This window comes from Odocoileus virginianus, chromosome 2 (genome assembly GCF_023699985.2).
Source record: "Odocoileus virginianus isolate 20LAN1187 ecotype Illinois chromosome 2, Ovbor_1.2, whole genome shotgun sequence".
Classification (NCBI taxonomy): domain Eukaryota; kingdom Metazoa; phylum Chordata; class Mammalia; order Artiodactyla; family Cervidae; genus Odocoileus; species Odocoileus virginianus.
Window position 1 is genome coordinate 9,078,625 of NC_069675.1, and position 21,031 is coordinate 9,099,655.

At 53.0% G+C, this 21,031-nt stretch overlaps 2 protein-coding genes across 3 annotated transcripts in view; one reads left to right on the top strand and one right to left on the bottom strand.

Moving 5' to 3' along the window:
• Positions 1-5,752, top strand: part of GPR45 (G protein-coupled receptor 45) — a 44,420-nt gene extending 38,668 nt beyond the window's left edge. Inside the window, exon 2 of the mRNA XM_070475743.1 lies at positions 1,957-5,752. Within this exon, the coding sequence (XP_070331844.1) occupies positions 2,179-3,303 (1,125 nt within the window). The 5' untranslated portion in view covers positions 1,957-2,178 and the 3' untranslated portion in view covers positions 3,304-5,752. The remainder of the gene's footprint in view (positions 1-1,956) is intronic.
• A 2,967-nt stretch (positions 5,753-8,719) lies between these two features.
• Positions 8,720-21,031, bottom strand: part of TGFBRAP1 (transforming growth factor beta receptor associated protein 1) — a 36,014-nt gene continuing 23,702 nt past the window's right edge. For both annotated transcript variants that reach the window (XM_070475734.1, XM_070475728.1), the window contains exons 6-12: positions 20,428-20,769; positions 18,455-18,512; positions 16,672-16,815; positions 15,638-15,781; positions 14,735-14,894; positions 13,048-13,481; positions 8,720-11,241 (exon numbers count right to left, since the gene is read on the bottom strand). In XM_070475734.1, the coding sequence (XP_070331835.1) occupies positions 11,065-11,241; positions 13,048-13,481; positions 14,735-14,894; positions 15,638-15,781; positions 16,672-16,815; positions 18,455-18,512; positions 20,428-20,769 (1,459 nt within the window). In that variant the 3' untranslated portion in view covers positions 8,720-11,064. The remainder of the gene's footprint in view (positions 11,242-13,047; positions 13,482-14,734; positions 14,895-15,637; positions 15,782-16,671; positions 16,816-18,454; positions 18,513-20,427; positions 20,770-21,031) is intronic.

The window sequence follows — 21,031 nt, forward strand, 5'->3', positions numbered from 1 at the left end:
TCCTTTTAGGTAATTTTTAAACAAAGTATATAATAAATAATATCTTGTTAATAATTCAAAAGTGCTTCCATTTTATACACACACAACACACACATATATGAAAATATCTTTATTCATCCATCAATGGACATTTAACTTGTATCCATACCTTGGATATTGTGAATAATGCTCAGCATCATGAGTACAATTCACAAAATTGTATTATACACTTGAAATTTGTTGTGAAGAGTGTAAATCATAATTTCATGACCACACACACACACATACACCCCAAAGTTGATAATTACATGAAGAGATGGAGCTGTTAACTAACTTTACTGTGGGCATCATTTCACAGTATATACATGTATCACATCATCACCTTAAACTGACACATGTGATATGTCAACAATCTCTCAATAACAGCTCAGGTACAAGAAGAAAAGAAATGAGCAGCTAGGGCAGTGACCTGCTTGCCTTGCTCCCGGCACTGAGGGCCAGTCCCCTCCCGTGCTCCCAGGAACAGCCCTCCCTGGGGGGCACTTCACAGGCAAAGAAACAAAGACTTAGAGAAATTAAGAAACAAAATCAACCCAGTTGGTAGGGTCTATCTGAATCCCAGGCTGGGTTCTTACCCCAACTATTACATACTTCTGTGTGTGTGTGTGTGTGTGTGTGTGTGTGTGTGTGTGTGTGTGTGTGCGGTGTGATCAGTCACTCAGTTGTGTCCGACTTTTTTGTGACCTCATGCACTGTAGCCCTCCAGGCTCCTTTGTCCGTGGGATTTCCCAGACTTAAGAATACTGGAGTGGGTTGCCATGCCCTCCTCCAGGGGGATTTTCCCAACCCAGGGATTGAACATGCATCTCCTGCAATCAGGCAGATTCTTCACCATCTGAGCCAGCAGGGAAGCCCAACACTCTGGCAGCACCACAGTTTTCTGGAGTGGTACCACAGCGGAAACTGGGGGAAGAAGACATGCAATCCTGCTGGATTATTTCTTACAACTGCTTAAGGTCAAACAAGCTTCTCTGGTGGCTCCACAGTAAAGAACCCGCCTGCCAATGCAGGAGATGCAGGTTCAATCCCTGGGTCAGGAAGATCCCCCAGAGGAGGAAATGGCAACCCATTCCAGTATTCTTGCCTGGAGAATCCCATGGACAGAGGAGTCTGGTGGGCTAGTCTATAGCGTCACAAGAGAGACAGACATGACTGAGTGACTAAACAACAAAAAGGCTAAACATAGAGTGGTGGCATCAACTAACACTTATTTACTCAATAAAGCTTCTGTTGAGCATCTTCTCTGCTGGGGACACAGCAAACAACACAAAGTCCCGCCCTCATGGAGCTGGCTTTCCTCGAGCAGTTGCCTCATGCAAAGCTTCACTGGATCAGGGTCCTTATAATTCAAGTTAATAAACTGCTGTTCAGTTGCTCAGTCGTGTCTGACTCTTTGCAACCCTATGGGCGGCTCACCAGGCTTCCCTGTCCTCCACCATCTCCTGGAGTTTGCTCAAACTCATGTCCATTGAGTGATGCCATCCAACCATCTCATCCTCTGCCACCCTCTTCTCCTCCTACTCTCAATCTTTCCCAGCATCAGGGTCTTTTCCAATATGCTGGCTCTTCACATCATGTGGCCAAAGTATTGGAGCTTCAGCTTTAGCATCAGTCCTTCCAATGAGTATTCAGGGTGGATTTCCTTTAGGATGTATTGAGGATGTAGTATTAAATAAATGCTGATTATGGAAATGTTGATGACAAACTTTGGTCCCACTCAAGGTGGGTCTGATTAGGTTTCCCAGGTGATGTGACAAGGCTTGTCATGCTTGTGAAGACCCAGCCTTGTTCCAAGTGGTAAATAAGTGAGTCATCTCCACTCTGATGCTTAAAATACCTGTAAAAGGTAAAAAACTGTTCTACTCCACACTGCTTGGAAGGTCTAACCCCCTTTTCTTTCCTGCTTCTTTGCTCCAGGCCGTCCAGAGCATAGGAAGTTGCACCGCCAGTTGTCACGGAGACGATGAGGCTGTGATTGATGACTCGCGCGTCCCAGCCAGTTGCTCCCAAAGACAGGAGGAGCCTGTCTCCCAGCGCTTCCAGCGCCCCGGAGACCCAAGCCAGCAGGAGGAACATGCAGCCCCCGAATCGCTGAGGCCCCGCCTACCCCCTTTCTGCCTCACCGCCAGGACCTCCTCCATGATGGCCTGTAACCAGTCGTCCATCGAGACCTACGAATACCTGCTGCCCAACGGGAGCCACGAGCGGGACTCCAGGGCGCCCCCACCGCCCGCCCCGCTCAGGATGTCCCTGGCGGTCCTCATGATGCTGATGGTCGTGGTGGGGTTCCTAGGCAACGCGGTGGTCTGCATCATCGTGTACCAGAGGCCGACCATGCGCTCCGCCATCAACCTGCTGCTGGCCACGCTGGCCTTCTCGGACATCATGCTCTGCTTGTGCTGCATGCCCTTCACGGCCGTCACCCTCATCACTGTCCACTGGCACTTCGGGGACTCCTTCTGCCGGCTCTCAGCTGCGCTCTACTGGTTCTTCGTCCTGGAGGGTGTGTCCATCTTGCTCATCGTCAGCGTGGACCGCTTCCTCATCATCGCGCAGCGCCAGGACCGGTTGAATCCCCGCCGGGCCAAAGTGATCATCGCCGCGTCCTGGGCGCTGTCCTTCTGCGTCTCGGCGCCGGCGCTGGCCGGCTGGACGCTGGTGGAGGTGCCTGCGCGGGCCCCGCAGTGCGTGCTGGGCTTCACCGAGCTGCCGGCCGGCCGCGCCTACGTGCTGACTCTGGTGGGCGCCGCCTTCTTCGTTCCCTTCGCGGTGATGCTCGGCGCCCACCTGGGCGTCCTGCACGCGGTGCGCAAGAACGCGGTGCGCGTGCACAACCAGTCCGACCGCCTGGACCTGCGCCGGCTGCCCCGCGCCTGCCTGCGGCGGCTCCGGCGGCAGCAGCAGCAGGCCAGCCTGGACCTGAGTTTCAAGACCAAGGCCTTCACCACCATCTTGATCCTCTTCGTGGGCTTCTCGCTGTGCTGGCTGCCGCACTCGGTGTACAGCCTGCTGTCCGTGTTCAGCCGGCGCTTCTACTGCGGCCCCTCTTTCTACGCCACCAGCTCCTGCGTGCTGGGGCTCAGCTACCTCAAGTCCGTCTTCAACCCCATCGTCTACTGCTGGCGGATCAAGAAGTTCCGCGAGGCCTGTCTGGAGCTGCTGCCCCCCACCTTCCAGATCCTCCCCAAAGTGCCTGAGCGGATCCGGAGGCGAATCCAGCCGAGCACCGTGTACGCGTGCACGGAGAACCAGTCCGCGGTGTAGGGGAGGGGCTAGCTGTAGCCCCCATCTGCCCCCCACTTGACTTCCTGGGACTCCCGAGCAGTCAGCACTTAGCACAAGGGGACTCGCTGGTTACCAGGGAATCTGGGGCTCCCGCGTTTGCATGATGAATTATTTCTGTTTCTTGCTGCAGAACAGCAGTGCGAGTCTGCTGGAAACCCCGCAGGCAATCAAGACCAAAGGGGAGATGCGTGCTGTGATGCAGGTGGTGGCGGTTTAGTCGCTAAGTCGTGTCCGACTGTTTCAACCCCATGGACTGTAGCCTGCCAGGCTCCTCTGTCCATGGGATTTTCCAGGCAAGAATACTGGAGTGGGTTGCCATTTCCTTCTCCAAGGAATCTTCCTGACCCAGGGATCGAACCCGGGTCTCCTGCATTGAGGGCAGATTCCTTACCGACTGAGCTATGAGTGATGCAGGCGTTGGATGGAAAGTTAGGGAGGAGGGGGAGCAGGAGGGAGGTTGGCTGAGCGGCAGGAGGAAGGCTCTGTCTAAAGAGCGCTCTCCAGGCCTGCCTTGGAGACACCTGGGTGCCCTGTTCTGATGTGAGAAACCCCAGTGCGTCCATCTCTGGGTGGTCAGGCATAGTCTGGGGCACCAGCATCCTTCACAGGCGTTTGTGTCTATTTGTGTGTGTGGTGGAAGCATGCAGAGTTCTCTGTGTTGGTCAGATGTGCATTTGGGGTGATGCCAAACCATGCTTTCTGGAAACCAAAGTCACATGGGAAGCAGAGGGGTGCTGGGCTTTTCAGCTCCCGCGTGACACAGGGGAGACCTGGTGGCTCGAAGCCCAGGGAATGTTCGAGGGCAGCTCAGCTGAGAGGAGAAGCCCACCCCAGTGCTCATCCCGCCGTGGCCCCTCACCTGAAGCCGCCTCTGGGCCAGCGGTGACAGCCCTGCCCCGCTCTTCTTCCTGCTTCCTGTCCCGCCCCACCTGGCCCTCCTTCCAGCTGACCGATGAGCGGGTACCACATGCCTCGTCCTGTTGATTCATCTTTTCAGTAAGTTTTTGTGTTCACTTGCTTTCAGTCTCAGAAGTGGCTGGGGGCTTTGTTTACATGTTTCTTGTGATGCTCTGAGGCCCGCCACATCACCCCGTCACAGCGGCGGGAATCCCACCCCCACCACTGGGCTGCCCCCACGACCTCTGTGTTCCTCTACCTCACTCAGGGCTGCAGGAGTCTGACCGCTGTAGCCTGGGCCGCCTCCCTGGGACCCTGGGACCCCGGGCCCCAGCCGAGGCAGGACCGCGATCCAGAGGACAGATGCTTGGAGGGGACCCTTCTTCTTGTCCCGGGTACTGGGTGGGCCTCTCCTCCCTGGGCCACTGTTACCACCAGGAGCTTCTGGGGCTGGGAGTGACTTTCCTGAGTTTGGGGCACACAGTTGGTTCTGCCGATTGTCCTTACACTTTCAGATCTGAAGAGAGTGGGAGGTTAAAAAAGAAATGTAGAAAACATGATTCTAAGGCCAACTCAGTTAGAAACTACTCATGTGACCTTGCTGGTTTCTCCCCAGTTTCTCTGGGCTTTGGTTTCCCTATCCCTGAGGAAGCAGGTCTAGAAGGTCTCCAAGGGCCCCGCCACCTCTCAAAGACCCTGATTCTAAAATGAATATGTTTTCCACTCGTAGACACCACATCCCCCTCCTGCATTTATCTATCATTAATTAAATGCCTAAGAGGTGCAGGGCACTGTGTGGGTGGGGGGTGGGAGGGGCTGGTGAATGAGGCAGGGGCTGGGCCCAGAGGCAGATGTCAGAGTTATCTCAGGATAATCAGAACTCACATTTGGCGTGAGAACACAGATGCTCCCCTGTGTGTTTTTCTTCTCATTTCCTTTCCAAGGTTGTATCACCAGACTTGCTCCTCCTTCTCCTCCTGTGACAGAAGCAAAAAAAGAAAGATAACACGGTTTACCCTCCTCTAAGTCCAGAGGAGTTCTTTTCCGGAAAATAATTGGCACTTTTCTCACCAACCCCACCCTTCTTTTATACACAGACCCAGAGCCCCTAGACCCTTTTATACTCAGAGAGGGAGAGAGAGGTGACAGAAAGATGAGAGAGAGAGGTTGATTGAAGATGGGCAGTTGGTGTGTAATTGATCGAGGTGTGTCCCTCACATCTGTGTCCTCTGAGCCCCCGGCAAGGTCAGGGTTTGCCCTCAGGCCCCCATGAGGCAGAGTTGCATGGCCTTGGTGGTGTCTGAGAGCACAGCCCGCCCGCCACGGGGACCCAGCCTCTGGGCACCTCCCCTCCGGTGGTCATTTAAGAGAATGTTCTTTAGGAGCCTTGAGTGAAAGAGAAATCCCCAAACTTAATGAATGAAGGTACCAAAATTTACATCAATCAGTGTTATATGATGTGTGTTGGACAGTAATATATATGTTTCAAAGTAATAATTTTGTATATATTTTAAATAAAGTATTATTGCTCTTTTGGTGTGGAAGGCTGTGTTCTTGCCAAAATTAGCACCAGGGCCATGATAGCAAGCCGGGAATCTGGGGTCATACATCTCCTAAGACACAGTCACTTCCTAGAACCTGTAAGCCATTAACGGAGCTGCAGCGACAGAAGGACATTACTGATTAAATGACCAATGAGAGATTCAGCAGTAGGGGGTCACAAGGCGGCACTCAGGGTTTTAATAAAACTCTCCACCCTGCTCAATAATTCCAGCCAGTTAGTTTCACCTCTGACTTTTTCTGGCTGTGGTGGGTCTTCCCTTAGTAGTTGTGGCTCGCGGGATCTTAGTTCCCCGACCAGGGATCGAACCTGCATCCTCTCCCTTGGAAGGCAGATTCTGAACCCCTGGAGCTCCAGGGAAGTCCCTCACCTCTGACTTTCACTTTGCCAACTTCATAATTCCCTCCAGCCTTGCTGAGCCTTCGGTGAACTTTGTCCTAAAATCATACGTAAGTAGCAAGTTCTGGTTTCCTTCCCTGCCGCCCGCAGGGTGCCCTCTGCTTCTTCACCCTTACATGATCTGGATGTAACCTCCCCGAGAGCCCCTACGCCTCCCTTTTCTTGAGCAGTTTGAGCACGCTGACCTGGTGAAAGATGTGGGAACACAGAGCATGGTGTGTGTGTGTGTGTGTGTGTCTGTGAGTGTGTGAGCGTGCACTTGCATGCACACGTATGCATTATTTGGGGTGGGCATCCAAGGTCACTCACTGCACCAGGCAGTCCTAGTTCACCTTCCGCTGTCTGTCCTTCGGTCCCGGAGGATCAGGGATAAGGTGTTCTAGGATTAGGAGAGGTGCTGGAGCGTGTCTGGCTCCGAGGGAACCAAGGAGAGACTGCAGCTCATAGGGCATTTTCCTCCTTAGTCCGATGGGAACAGAAAGAACTCGTCCAAATGAGAAACACTCAGGTGTGACTGGAACGCTACCTTCTGCATCAGGAATCCGACGGTGCCAATACGCCAGCTCAGGCTGGACGTGTCCAGGTAAACCCCTAACCACCCCCAAGGCTGGGGTGGTAAGGACGATTCCTTTCCCGGGATCCACGTGGTCCAGCTTCCCTGGCTCCCTCCTGCTGCCTCTGGTCTGGCAGCCGCTGTCCCTTCACCAACCATCCCAGCTGGAAAAGAAATAGCCAACCTCGTTTCCAGAAGCATGTTTGAAAAGACAGGTTTGCTGCTCCTTATGAAATGTCCTCTGGGGACGCGTTTCTCATTTCCTCCCTCATTGAAATGCTGCCATCGTCTCCCCCGCTGACGGTGTTTGGCTGTGGTGTCATGACGACTCCGAATGTTTTATTAAACCATGAAGAGAGGGTCAGGCACCTCTCCATAAAAGACAAACAGGACTGAATAATTTTAGAAATGCACATGGAAAAGTGCAAAGCTGTAATTTGCTTTCAAGGCGTGCAGAGAGGTAAGGGAGAGACAGTGTGGGCGGCAGGAGGCTCTGACTCCCCAAGGCTGCCACCGGCTCGGGTTTGCGGGGCCTCCCGGGGAGCGGGCAGCTGAGGTGCATCCGCCCAGGTCGCACCCCGAATCTCTCGTGGGGTCTCCCTTGCTTTCCTAGGATGATGTTCCGCCCTACTTTTGTCCCCCAGCATCTAAGACTCCATTATACTTTTGTGTGAACCTACAGACCCTCTCCTGCCCTCAGATCCTTGTCACTCCCTGGCCCCCTTCTCTGTTTTCCTTGAGTTTTCCCTTCTCAAACAATGCAATAAGCAGGTATGGGCAGGTTCTTAACTAGACACAAGGTGATGCTATACTTTAGATTTAGATTCTGTAAGAGAATGGTGTACTTGCCATCCTTATGAATGAATGTTCCCTAGGTTTAAGACAAGTTTTAAAAAATAATACCTGATTTTTTTTAATTATAGAGGTAATTTCGTCCTTGTACGATGAAACATCTTCCCAAAGTTAAAGATTTCTAGTTTTAAAAAATTACATTAAAAGTAAATCTATTTTTTTGCAAAATTTAGATCATACTATTCCACAAATTGGGCTTCCCTGGTGGCTTAGTGGTAAAGAATCTGCCTGCCAATGCAGGCAGCGCAGGTTCTCTCCCTGGGTCTGGAAGATCCCCTGGAGAAAGAAATGGCAACCCACTCCAGTATTCTTCCCTGGGTAACCCCATGGACAGAGGAGCCTGGTGGGCTACACCAGGCTCATGGCTACAGTCCATGGGGTCGCAGAGTCAGACCACTACTTAGCAACCAAACAACAACTTCAATAGCACTGTATTGAAAAAGAATCTAGAAATTGATCTTGGGGCTTCCTTATGATGAATATTCATTGGAAGGACTGGGGCTGAAGCTGAAGCTCCAGTACTCTGGGCACCTGATGTGAACAGCCAACTTGCTGGGAAAGACCCTGATGCTGGGGAAGACTGAGGGCAGGAGGAGAAGGGGAGACAGAGGATGAGACGGGTAGGCAGCATCACTGACTCGATGGACATGATTTGAGCAAATGGTGGAAGACAGTTAAAGACAGGGAAGCCTGGCGTCTTGTAGTCCTTGGAGTGGCAAAGAGCTGGACAGGACTTAGCGATAACACACACACAAATATCCTCTGAATATATTCAGGGCTAGAAACTGAAGGGCAGAAAGTTTCCTTAGGAGTATTTGGCTAAAGGTGACGTGTCAGAGAAGTAACCAGAAATCTCCTCTGTTGGACTTTGCAGGCAGGATGAATCCAAAGGCCGTAAGGTGTCCAGGAGCACCTAAAGACTTTGCAGGAGACACAAGTGCATTGTTTACAATTTAGTGAAGTTAACACCTAAAGATTTGTGAGGTGGACAATACAAGTCCTTGATGGAGCTGGGATGGGCCACCAGGGCTGAGGACTAAGTTCGAGGACCCCCTTAGGCTGGATGCCCTGGGAGTGGAAACCATCCTCTCACCAAGATAACTTTTATTTAAAAAACAACTACAGGAGGAACAAAGAATTAAAAGGATTTTTAATAAAATCAACAAGTTTACATTTGTACATCTTGTGTACTTCGGACCCATCCAGGGGTTAAAGGGTAAAGGGCCAGGTCTCCATAGGAGGGCGAGCAGGAAGCCCAGGCCACCCAGGCTGTGTGATAGGCAGGGACTTGAGGGTGGGACCCAAGGTCCCCGGATCCCCTGCACACACACCCCGGGGTCCTTCCAGCTCGGAGCACAGGCCCACACAACCCTCCCACAGGGATGCCTGATAAGCGACAGCAGATTAACAGCTCATGAAATTAAAGTCTTGCCCAGAGAATATTAATGTCAGCTACGCCCACTTCGTGCTGTTTTAACTAGGTAGGTGACACCGAATTGACCCAGGGAGGTAAGGGGCGGGTGATGGTTCTAATTCCTCTAATCAACGGTGCGATCACAAAAGAGCAGGCCTCTGGAAAGAACCATGAACTTTTAAAAATATAATTTGAGAAAGGGGCCTGGTCGGTGGGGGAGTTGATTAGAGAGGCAAGGTTTTTACAATTCTGCACAGGGTCACAGAATCCTGCTGCATTTGAGGGCTCAGTAGAGATAGAAAACTGTTCAACTTTAGTTCCATTATTCTAAAGGATAACAAACATCAAAATATTGATCAAAGTGTGGAGCAAAGAAAAGACCTGTGCCCCCGAGTTAGGAACCAGGAGGCTTTTCCAGGATTGTACCCATCTCGTGGAGAGAAACAGTGCTTTCAGAAGTGTAGAATTCTGTGTCCTAGTTGCTCGTTCTCTGAGGAATAAGCCCAAACTCACAAGCGAGCTGTAAGGATAACGTCCCCAGGAACATGAGCATGCCTTCACAGCCACCTACAGGGCAAGACTCGCGACCCGGCTTTGATTGCCAGTATTGCACACAGCACACGGCCGAGCTGCAAGAATTTCTTCATCACTGACTCTTTACAGAGACTGAGATGCAGCTGAGAAGGTGCGTGGGTGCCTGTGCTTCCCAGCCCCTTCGAATCACAAGAGGGACGAGAACACGGACGGTTATCAGTACAGAGCCTTTCTGCAGGTGGGTGAGCTCTACACCTGGTCCGTAAGGCCTGGGCTGAGGACACAGGCCAGGTCTGGGGGTCCTCCCGTCACACACACAGGCTGATACGTATCTGCCAAGCTTCACGGCAGGGGTCATGGCATCTTTCTTCTTAGTCCCTGATGGTCGGTCAGTCATCAGCAGGAAGAAATTCAGAGGAGGGCAGTGAAGTAACCACAGCGTCAGCTTCCCCGAGATGCTGGACAGAGGCAAGAATGGATGCGGGCCTGTGATGCCGAGGTTGCCAGAGACTTCTGTCCTGTGCGTCTGGGAAGCCGCAGGGCAGGCATGTAAAGTGCTGGGAGGTAAGGCAGCCTGCCTGGGCTTCCTTGGGGGGGCGGCGCTCCCCCGGGAAGGGTGACGACCCCCAGTGCAGGAGGAGCTGTCACCCACAGCCCACCCCGCCCAGCGTGGAGGTGACCACCAGCCGCCCCAGCAAACACACTCGGCTTGTGCTCACAACCTTTCCCTTTTAATTTCCCAAGTGATCAAGGGTGGATATGTTTCCATAAGGAAAATCGTCCCTAGCGAACATGATGGGTGAATTTCCAAACTAGAGAAAAACCTCGAAGAGGACAGAACTTCAAATAAAAGGTTCTTCTCGACCATGTGAATCGTGGAGTTTCAAACCAGCAGGCCACACGCCATGGGTTCCCATCCCCGCCGCCGACTCCAGACCCAAAAGCAGCTCTTCCAGGCACGTCCGCAGCTTCTCAGAGCCTCACTCTAGAGACAGCCAGAAGGGACTCCCAAAAGGAAGGGTGGGGCACCCAAGCAGATCTTTTAGGGGCTGGGAGCCAGATGGGAAGTGGGAAGGAAGTGGGAAGGAACAAAAATTCCTCCCCAAGGTCAGCCATCCTGCAGGGCAGAGGCAGAGCTCGGGTGTGACCGGTGGGCGGGCAATCAGGATGGAGAGCTGGGTGCCCCGGCCACTCACCCACCAGGACGAGGTCCCCGCTGTTACCCTGGAGCAGATGATCCCATGTGTCTACAGATCAGTGCGAGGGGTGGGGGTCTGATTTGTTTGGGCTGTACGGGAAGGCTCACTTCTTCAGGGAGCAGACGTCTGTTGTGGGCGGCAATGTCCCTGGACGGGGAAACCTGGCATGTCTCTACTGGAGGGACTGTCCGTTTCCATCCGAGGCAGGGGCTGGCCGCAGCTTGTTTCCCGTGGACCGAATTCCCCAGCACCCACTGACGACTGGCAGAGCAGTCACAGCCTCCTGTCTGTGCACCCGCCAGGCTAGGTGAGGACCCAAGGTCCTGCCTCTTCAAGTCCGAGCCCCGGCGCTGGGGGAGCTGGGCTCTGTGTGTCTGCTGGCCGCGCAGTGGGTGTGGACGAGACCGCCGTTGGGGTACCTAACGAACACGGGCTCGAGGAAGGGGTTGTGGCACATCTGGCAAAGCTTTTTGTCTGAGAGTCGAATGGCGCTTCCTTTGAGCCTCATCTGCAGAAGGAAAGAAAAGACAGAGACGTCTATGACCAGTTTTCAGAGCTGACGAGCATCGCCCCCTGGGTAGTTATTAATGTCATCCCTGGTGGGGACAGATTGAACATCAACTTCTGGAAACAGAATCTCACAGTGAAAATAAACAAAACTATCCTCAGGAACTAGAAGAATCACAAAAGCTACAAAACCGCCTTCTTATTTTACAAAAGTAATTGCTTCTTCTCTGGTTGAGGCATTTCTCACCAAGATCCTCTCTCAAATGTTCTCTGAGCCCTGATGCATTCAAAAAAGTCATTATGCAGTCAAGGTGCGTTAGTGCTGACAAGGCCAAGAAAGTCATCTAATTCCTGCTACCCCTGTCTGCAAACCAGAAAAGTGAAGCCAGATAAGAGACATGGTCAAAGGCACGTGGTCTACCTGTAGCACATTCATGACCTGTCCCAGGACACATAATTTCCTTTCTTTAAAGGTAACTAATGAAACTAATACAACTTTATTTTTCCTGTCTGAAACACAGGACTTGAGTTCTGTAAGTTAAAAGCCTTTCTGCACAATTCACGTGAGTAAACCCAGCAAGTCAGCCTGTTGGTGGCTTGGGGAATCATCATACTTGTTAGTTTCTTTAGTCATTCAACAAACATTTGACGCCTTCAAGACAACACCAGCCTTGGCTCAGGAATACGGAGATCAGTCAAGGAAGCTCCCGCCCTAAGTACCCGAAGCCTCACAGGGAAGGGACACCACAGCGCAGCATTGGGTGGGCACTGGGGTGCCAGTCTGCGTGGAGGGATGGGAAGGCTTCACGGGGGACAGAGGTTAGCCTGGGATTCAAGGAGCCATTAACCAGGCACAAAAAGAAAAGATGAGACATAGGCAGAGGAACCGGTGGGTAGCAAGGCTGTGCGTGTGGAATGGCAGGCCCACTGCTCCTTCCACGTGTCCTGGAAACAGTGAGACGGGCAAGGACGGGTCAGAGTAGGGAGGCCAGATCCTCCAGACCTCGGCTTCTCCACTGGGGGAGGTCAAGGATGTCTTCCCAGCGGGAGAGACCTGCAGATTCCTGTTCTGGAGGGACATCCTGCTGGGTGCAGGGCACACGGGCCTTATCAGAGAGAAGCCTCTGATGAGCTGGGGCTGCTATGGACTGAATGCCTGTATCTCTCCCCACATGGATGCCCTGACCCCCAGTGGGATGGTGTTTGGCGGCGGGGCCCCCATGATGGCTGCAGGGCCCTTAGCGGAGACTGGGGCCCACGCCCGGCCCTGTGCACACAGCAAGGATGGGGCCTCACAGGGCACTGAATCAGTCGGCATCTCCAGGCTTCCAGCCTCCAGACAGGGAGAACTGTTTGTGAGTCGTCTGAGCCGCTGGCCTGTGGGGTTCACTCTTATCTATTACAGCAGCCCTGGAAGATGAAGACAGGATGCAGAACGCGGGGCTCTGAACTGACCTGCGGTCCATAGCTGGCTCCCACGTGCTCTATGTGACACCCCATGTCCCTGCTCCCCCTTCTGTGAAAGCCAATTCTGCACGGACACGCCGGATGGACAGAGTGACACCGTGCCCTGTGGTGTGGACTGGGGCCTGGCCACCATCTCCCTCCGCTCTCCTCATCGCTGGCGTCTGCAGGGCGGGAGACCGCCCCAGCCTCACCCCTGCCAGCCTGGCTCCCACACCCATGTCTGCGTGAGTGACTCACACATGCTGTGTGTCGAAGTCATAGAGAAGAAAATGGACCAGGACTGTTTTTCCAGGGCTAACGTCAACGCTAAACGTCTCACCCAGGAGGGCCGCACTCTCACCTTGTCGTATTTGTAGATGAGGTTTTCAGACCTGGCCAGGCCCACAGCCACCTGCGTGGTCCTCCGGGCATGGATGCTGTCCCGCACGGCACCCGTCAGGAAGGGGCGCAGCAGCTGCACCGACCACGTGCCCGGCAGTAGCTGCAGCACCTGGGCCGCGTCGAACTCCACGGTGTGGCGGTTCAGCAGGTCCACGGCAGCCACGGTCCGCTCGGGCGCGGCAGGGCCGGGGCCCAGGTAGACAGCCAGCAGCAGGTGGAACAGCCGCTGGCGGCAGGACGGGTCCCGGCCCTCAGAGCGCCACAGGCAGTAGTCCTCTGCCGCCGGGAAGTCCGCCAGCTCGTGGACCAGGATGCGCAGTGCCTCCTCGTGCTGCTCCAGCTTCCCGTGCAGGATGGCACTCTCCAGGGGCAGCCCGGCGCCCCGGGTCCTGTCTGCGGGGTGGGACCTGCCGGTGAGGGACTGGCGTGCCCATGCCAGGCGGGGGACATCCAACCTTGCACCTGCCCGCTGGCGCCGTGAGCTTAAGAGTTCCCAAAGCAACTCCGGCTACATGGAAACCCCGAGACTCCCCCACCCAGGCTGCCTGTGCTCAGCTGCTCAGCCGTGTCCGACTCTTTGCGACCCCACAGACTGTAGCCCCCCAGGCTCCTCTGTCCATGGGATTTGCTGGGCAAGAATTCTAGAGTGGGTTGCCATTTCCTCCGCCAGGGGATCTTCCCGACCCAGGGATCAAACCTCTGTCTCTCGCATTGGCAAGCAGATTCTTTACTGCTAAGCCACCTGGGAAATACCCCAGGCTGCCCAGACACCTCTAAACACTGCCACTCTGGCTACCTGGACACCCGGCTTGGGTAGCAGTTTGGGGATGTGTAGATACAGGAGGACTACCAGGTGCCTTAGGACAGAGTTCTTCACGGGAACATCATTCAGGCCTGAGTCATGTGCTTCTTTCTGGCCATGAGGTCAGTGTCAGTGAATCAACAATATACATTAAATAAAGTCTCTTTCAACAGAACAAACATAAACAAGGTTCTGTATGGATCAGCTGATGGAAACACTGTGACTAGAGGTTTGCCAGATGTGATGGTGTAGTGTCTGTGAGTTCAATTGTGGGGGCTATACAGGACACACCTCTCATGAACCATGAGAAAGGATTGTAGCTAACAGTCAAAAACTGGAGTTAAATGCTGCTAAAGAGAAATATTTTAAACCAATAAGGGCAACATGGAAATCCCACGGTGCCCATAGAGCAGGAGACAGTTCACTCTGCCAGACAACATGGACACTGCGGTCCCTGCCCTGGAGGAAGTGAAAACTGGACCCCGTCCAGGAAGGATGCCTTCCTCTCAGCCTGGAGTGGCCAAGCGGGCTGCTGGGGGCAGTGCCAGCCAGCAAAGTCATGGTCACAGCCGGAGCCTCAGAAGGAACTGATCTGAGGGCTTCAAAGCCAAGTGAGCAAGTTCAAAGCAGCTCTGCTCAGCGAACGTACAGACCTCCCAGCACCCTGGGCAGCCTCTGGGTCATTGGCTAAAGGGCTCTGTCCATGTCCAGAGGGCAGAGCACAGACAGGAGGCTCCTCTGGCCTCCAGGAGGCTGACTTGGTGCCACATAGGCTCGCGGACCGCCCCGTTGCCCCCCACCACCCTCTGATGTTTATCCACAGAGGCTACATGGATCCACTCACCCATGAGAAAGTGGACTCGGTAGAGATCAGATTCCTGGAGCAGGCGTCGCAGCTTCGCCTGCGTCTCGGTCACTTCTGCACCCTTGTCAGGGGTGCAGGGCCTCCGCTGCAGCACCTCGTCCAGGTAGAGGACGGCCAGGCGCGTGTGGTACTCCTCCTTCTGCAGGACAGGGGGCGAGCAGACGGAGAGCATGTGCACAGGGCGCACGGAGACCCCCCACCCCGGACAGCATGTGCAGGAGACGGGTGTGTCAAGTGAGCAGGGGCTCCAGGCCAACAGAACGCAAGTACTGGAGAGAAAGCTTTCAGAAAGCAAGACAGAGGAGCTGAATATAAACTGGGAGACTGCCCTGGGATCCGCTGGTTAAGGCTTCACCTTCCAATGCGGGGGATGCAGGCTTGATCCCTAGCTGGGGAGCTAGGATCCCACATGCTGGGGGGGGCAACTAAGCCCACAGGATGCAAAAAAGATCCCGCATGCCACAAGGAAGATCCCACGTGCCACAAATGAGACCCGCAGCCAAATAAGTAATACATAGAATGAAATAGAATCTAGGGGAAAATATCTCATTCTGAGAAGTAAGGGCCACAGGATTTAGGTAAGGCCCACAAGAGTTAGCTGCCCCCAAAGAAGGGAAGCTTTGCTCATTTCCTTTAAGAATAATAGCAAGGAAGGAAAAAAAAAGAAGAAATATGTAAGTGGAAGGGACAGGAGGTGGAGGGTGAAAACAAGCCACTTCGGCCTCCGGTCTCTTTCACAAATGTCTGGTTCCCTCTCTGACCTCCCACAAGTATAGAGTGAGCGCCAGGAACATGAGATGTTCAGTTAGACCCGTTGGCCAAGTTCAGGTCCCCGTGGGGCCCCCACAAACCCACGACGTTGGCCTGAGAGCCAGGCCTCACCTGCAGTCTCCTGTCTGTGACGAGATGCTCCAGGTACTTAACCAGGGCTTGAGGGTATTTCTTAAGGCAACTGATGATATCATCTGGGTTAAAACCACTCTGCTGTTCGTCCAGTGGTCTCCTGGTGAAAACCTGAACCCCGACCTGAGAGAACAGTAGCCATTTGGTCATCGCGCTTTTCAAAGACCCCATCTTATCTTCACTGTGAGCGCTGCACGCCTTGGGTAAAAGCATTGTCAAAGTCGTGGTGGTCCAGAAAACCAGAGCAGTGTGGGGTGCTGACCCAGAGCCCCAGCTGGGCCTTCTAAAAAAGCTGGGAGTGGACTTCCCTGGTGGTCTAGTGGTTCAGGCTTCGCCTTCCAAGGCAGGGTGTGCAGGTTCAACCCCTGGCCCGGGGGTGAAGATCCCACACACCTCAGGGGCAAAAAACCCCAAACGTAAGACAGAAGCAGTATTGTAGCAAATTCAATAAAGACTTAAAATGGTTCACATAAAAAAAAAATCTTAAAACTAAATAAATAAAAGGGTTGGAAACTAAGGAACCAAACATTTATAGGTAGCAGGTTTCCACAATCTGTGAAGCAACAGCTTTGTTACACTCAGATCAAGCGAAACAAGGACGGTCACTTGCTGGATTGTAAGTGAAAGAAGATATAAGCGGCTGAAGATTCAGTCAACTTGGTTCTCCAGATGCCCGGACAAACTGTGTGCATGACCTGAGAGGGACCCCAGCATCTCCAGGCTGCCTCCCGATGGTCAACCGGAGCTTGTAGTACAACGCCATCTTCCAAGAAATGCTACAGAAGTCGGGGGCGGGGGGAGGGAGGAGCGTGTCCCTGGACTTACACATGCACGCTCTGTCACACACACACCCCACACCCCCAAAACACAGCATAGCTCTGATGAGGATGGACTCTGGGTTCTATAAGCCAGGACCCACGTCTCAGTTCCACCATGTGACCAGCCTGGGACCCTTCCCCAGCTCATCTGAACACACCGCCCGCCTGCAAAGAAGGCACTGTTGAAGCACTAACCTCCTGACTCCTCTGCAGGACCCAGTCGGCATGCCGCCACACGAGGTCGGGGTCAGTGCTGTAGGTGAGGAAGTCCACGATGTACTCATACAGGTCTGAGCGCGTGGAGTCCTGAACGTCCCCGTTCACGATGCTCACCCAGAGCTGGACAGGGGGAGCCGCGAGGGGTGGGGTGGAAGGACACAGACCACTTAGAACTAGCTTAGAGATGGTGTGTGTGTGCTTACCTGGCCTTGTAATATTTCAGAGTGGTAACACAAACTTTAAAGGCTTAAGTCCATGCTAATTTTTTCTAACAAATAAAAAAAAAAATAGAGAGGACACGGCCCAAGAAATCAAGAACATAAAGCATCAAGTTCTCTCTCTTTCCTTTCTAATGAGATCTCAGTAATACAAATGGTAAATATAAAATATGGGGAGACATGGATGCATTAGAAAATGTCTTTTCCTGAAATAAAATCATCATTGACAACGTTTGGACAGAGAAGAAATTCACCTGCATCCATCAGCTAGGTGTTTCCACCTTCTCCATCACAGGAATCCCTGACTTTGAAGACCCTTCTGGGCTGCCATCCTCAGAGGTGCTTTCCAACACTTCAGTGACTCTGTGCCCTGGCGTTCCCACTCCCATGGGCACGGGGCCCAGGGCAGATCCTCATAATAAAGGATATTTGCTTTGCTATTTCACTCAGACACTTCCCTGCCGTGTAAATGGAATCTTACTTTGAGACACAGAATTAATTGGCATCACGAGGGGTGGAAGAGATGTGCACAGCCTGGGAGCCTGTCTTGCATCATCCCTGGGCCGCAGACCTCACCCACCTGTCCACACTGACCTTTGAACCACACCCCCAGCAAGAAGCCCAAGAAACAGGTGGGCAGTGTAAACGTTGCAATTCTGACACTAATGTCAATTCCCCAAACCTAACTATTCACACAATCATTAAAATGTGTAATTAAAAAAATTCTGCCATAGATGGAGATTTATTCCTAATTATTTCAATTTTGTAAATTCCTCTCTATGTAGCTCTGCTAACACTATTAATACATTTAAAGCAAACTATAATTCTTACAACTTGGTGTTTAAAAAAATGACAATGCTATCTTAGACCCCCAAATCTGCTCTTAGCCATGGGGGTACATGTTCATGGGAAATTTTTTTCTTCAAACCTGTTCCACAATCACATTATCATGGTAGTTTGTCAAAGCAACCAGGTATGTTTGGTGAGTTTGTGAGCACTGCTGGTGTTCCCAGCCACTCACAAAAGATGCAAGAGACAGGCCAAGACATTCAAGCACAGAGCCCCTGCCAGGGCCCCGAGCACTGGCTCAGACCCCAGCTCCCCCCTGACCAGTGGGGTCCCACGGGCAAGCGACTGGCCTTAATCAGCTTTAGTTTTGTCACAGATGACAGATAACTCAGCTGCCTGTGAAAACTTGCTGTCATTAACGGTAGGAATTACAAACTACTACTCACAGTCTTAATTTCTCATAAGGCAGTGTTATTGCAGACCTTGTGGCTCAGCATGAAATCCTATTTTTCTCACATTTTAAAAAAACTCAATCTTAACAGACGGAAAGGCAAAGAAAAGAAAATCCCTGGCCAGTGTTTCTCAGGGAATTCACTTTCTAAAACGGTGTCACTTTTGTTCTGTAAAAAGGGCTGTGATCAGGCAAGAGTGGTCTCTATCAGTCTGTGATTTCTTTTTTCAAGTAACTCAGAGTTAAACGTGGTTTTACAACAACGTTAGAAGCCTTAGAACTTAGAAGTCTCTGAACTCACCTGAACTGCAGCAGCATCTTGGTGGTTGTAATGATAGAGCAGGCCCAGAGCAAAGTACCTGAAAGAAAGCACCGGGTCAGTGCACCCTCTCCTGGCCACAGGCTGGAGGCGGCACCCCTACAGCGATGCCCCCAGCCCTCTCCCCAGCCCCACATGTTCTGCTCAACTCAGATCAACAACACATTTCAAGCAGCAAAAAGACCCCCATCTCTGTTTATTTACTTATCATATGAAAATGTATTCCTTATCAACTTCCCAAAAGGACCATATTCAAATCTAAGATAAGCTGAAAAGTAAAAAAACTACAGTTATACAATGGAAACTGGCATTTGGAATTGCTTTACAATTTACTTCCAACACTAGTATGATTTCCCATCTCTTCAGGTCACCATTAAAATCATCACAGGGAATGAAGACTATTTGGAAGGGAGGCTGTGTGAGCTCTTCTGGAAGGGAGGATTCTGAACAGCAAGAAAGGCCAAGAGCATGCAGGCATGGCAGTGAACAGGAGGTCAGGGAGAGGCGGGGTGGCAGGGGCTGGGGCAGCACCCAGAGTCCTGGGCCCTGAGTTTCAAGCCAGGTTTCATCACTCATGGACTGTATGACCTTGAGCAAGCAGGTCACCCTCGGTGGCCCTTGTGTTCTCGTTTCTAAGTGGACAGAACCAGAATAACACAGAACTGCCTGGATCGTGAGCTGTTCCCACCTCCCCAGCTCTTAAGGGTGTCCCCTCCTGGTCCCCCTCCTCTCCTGGCAAGCTGCCCCAGGGACTGTCAGACTTCTCCCCTCAAAGAACAAAGACACTGAACTATCCCCTAGAACCTTTCTCTTCTCTAGGAAGCTTTTAGAGAGCTACACTGACTCGCCGGACCCTCCCGCCCCAAGTCGCAGCGTTGCTGCCACCGGAGGTCAGGGCATTGTCTGGTTCCTTCATAAATCATTCTGCTCCACAGTGCATTCTGGAAATTCAGGGAAGCGGCTGAAGAAGACACTGCCTGCGTGGAGGCCAGTCACTGGCTGTGACATCCTGCATCTGAACAGGGTTTGGGTTGTGAGCACCTGTCCCCTCAGGATTTGACCAGCACCTCTGCCACGTCACATGCTTAACAAAGGTCACAGACCGAGAATTTTACAGGGAGCACCCAACACCCCTCATTTTTAAAGAAACCCCCAGCCCAGGCCCAGAAGGCTTAGACCACTGCCCCCAGGATGAAGCTGGTCTAGTCGGGTCATCACTGCAGACAGGCCCCCACGATACCCAGCAGTCGGTTGGCAAGGGGATGGGCGCCGACCAGCTCATGCCTGTAATGAAGGCAGAGTTTGATCCCTTTTGTCCACAGGATCAGGAAGCCTGCCTTTCTATCTACTTATCCAGGTATCCACCTCTCCATTCAATCTGGTCATCAGTGGCTGAAGTGAGCTATCATTTGACCAACACACGTGTGGCAGCTAGCACAGGCCCATCCCATGGAGAAGGAACGCGGAGGAGACTGGACAGTGCACGGACCCACAAGGCCCATGACTGCATGTTCTGTCATTAAGGGTAAGTGTGGAGGGCTTCCTGGTGGCCCAGACGGGGAAGAATCTGCCTGCAATGCAGGAGACGCAGGTTCAGTCCCTGGGTCCGGAAGATCCCCTGGAGAAGGAAATGGCAACCCACTCCAGTATGCTTGCCTGGGAATCCCATGGACAGAGAAGCCTGCTGGGCTACAGTCCATGGGGTTGCCAAGAATTTGACCCATCTGAATGACTGACATGAGAGCTGAGTGGTCTCTGAGACCCCTTTGGTTGGTCTGCAGGCCGTGATGGGGCTGATGAACCCAAGGGTGACAGGTGGTCCCTGGAGGAAGGTGTGGGACTCAGAAGTCCCTCTGGTTCCTCAGCAGCACAACAGCATGCGAGGGTGGGGGTGGGGACGGGCCAGGCGGGGAGCCTCTGGGGAGCGTCTGGGGTGGGGATGGAAAGACACTCACTTTTTGTGCTTCTCCAGCCAGGCGGCGCTGTCGGGCAGCAGACAAAAGTTCTCGGTGACCAGCAGGTCCAGCAGGCTGTCGTGGTCGGCCTCGGCGTACAGCTTGAGCAGGGCCGTGTCGATGTCCTCTTTGTAGCCGTTGGCCACCTCCGTGCTGCGGACCTCGTTCAGGTAACTCATGAGGAAGCGCTTGCATTTGGCCACCTTGTCCTGGTCACCCTGTGTCAGCTGGTTGAGGTCTGCGAACTCGTGCAGGGGTGGGTGGGAGCGGGTGAACGAGGAGGACGTGGGCAGCAGGAGCGGGTACAGGGAGATGAGCTCCCGCACGTCGAGCTGGCCGCTCCTGCAATCACAGGGATGGAATGTGTGAAGCGGAGAGACGGGAGGATGCAAGAGCCCAGCACCACGCTCCGCCAGCCTCGGGCCCCACGATGGAAGAGGGGGCTCGGCCGCCGAGGACATCACACCCCCCCGGGCTGAGGGGGCCATGGCCCCTGCAAACCCGGGCAGGAAGGAACAGCAATGGCAGTGCACCTCTGATCAAAGGCGGATTAGGAGGCTCTGTGCACACCTCCTCCTTCACGGCTTCGAAGTGCACGGTCTGT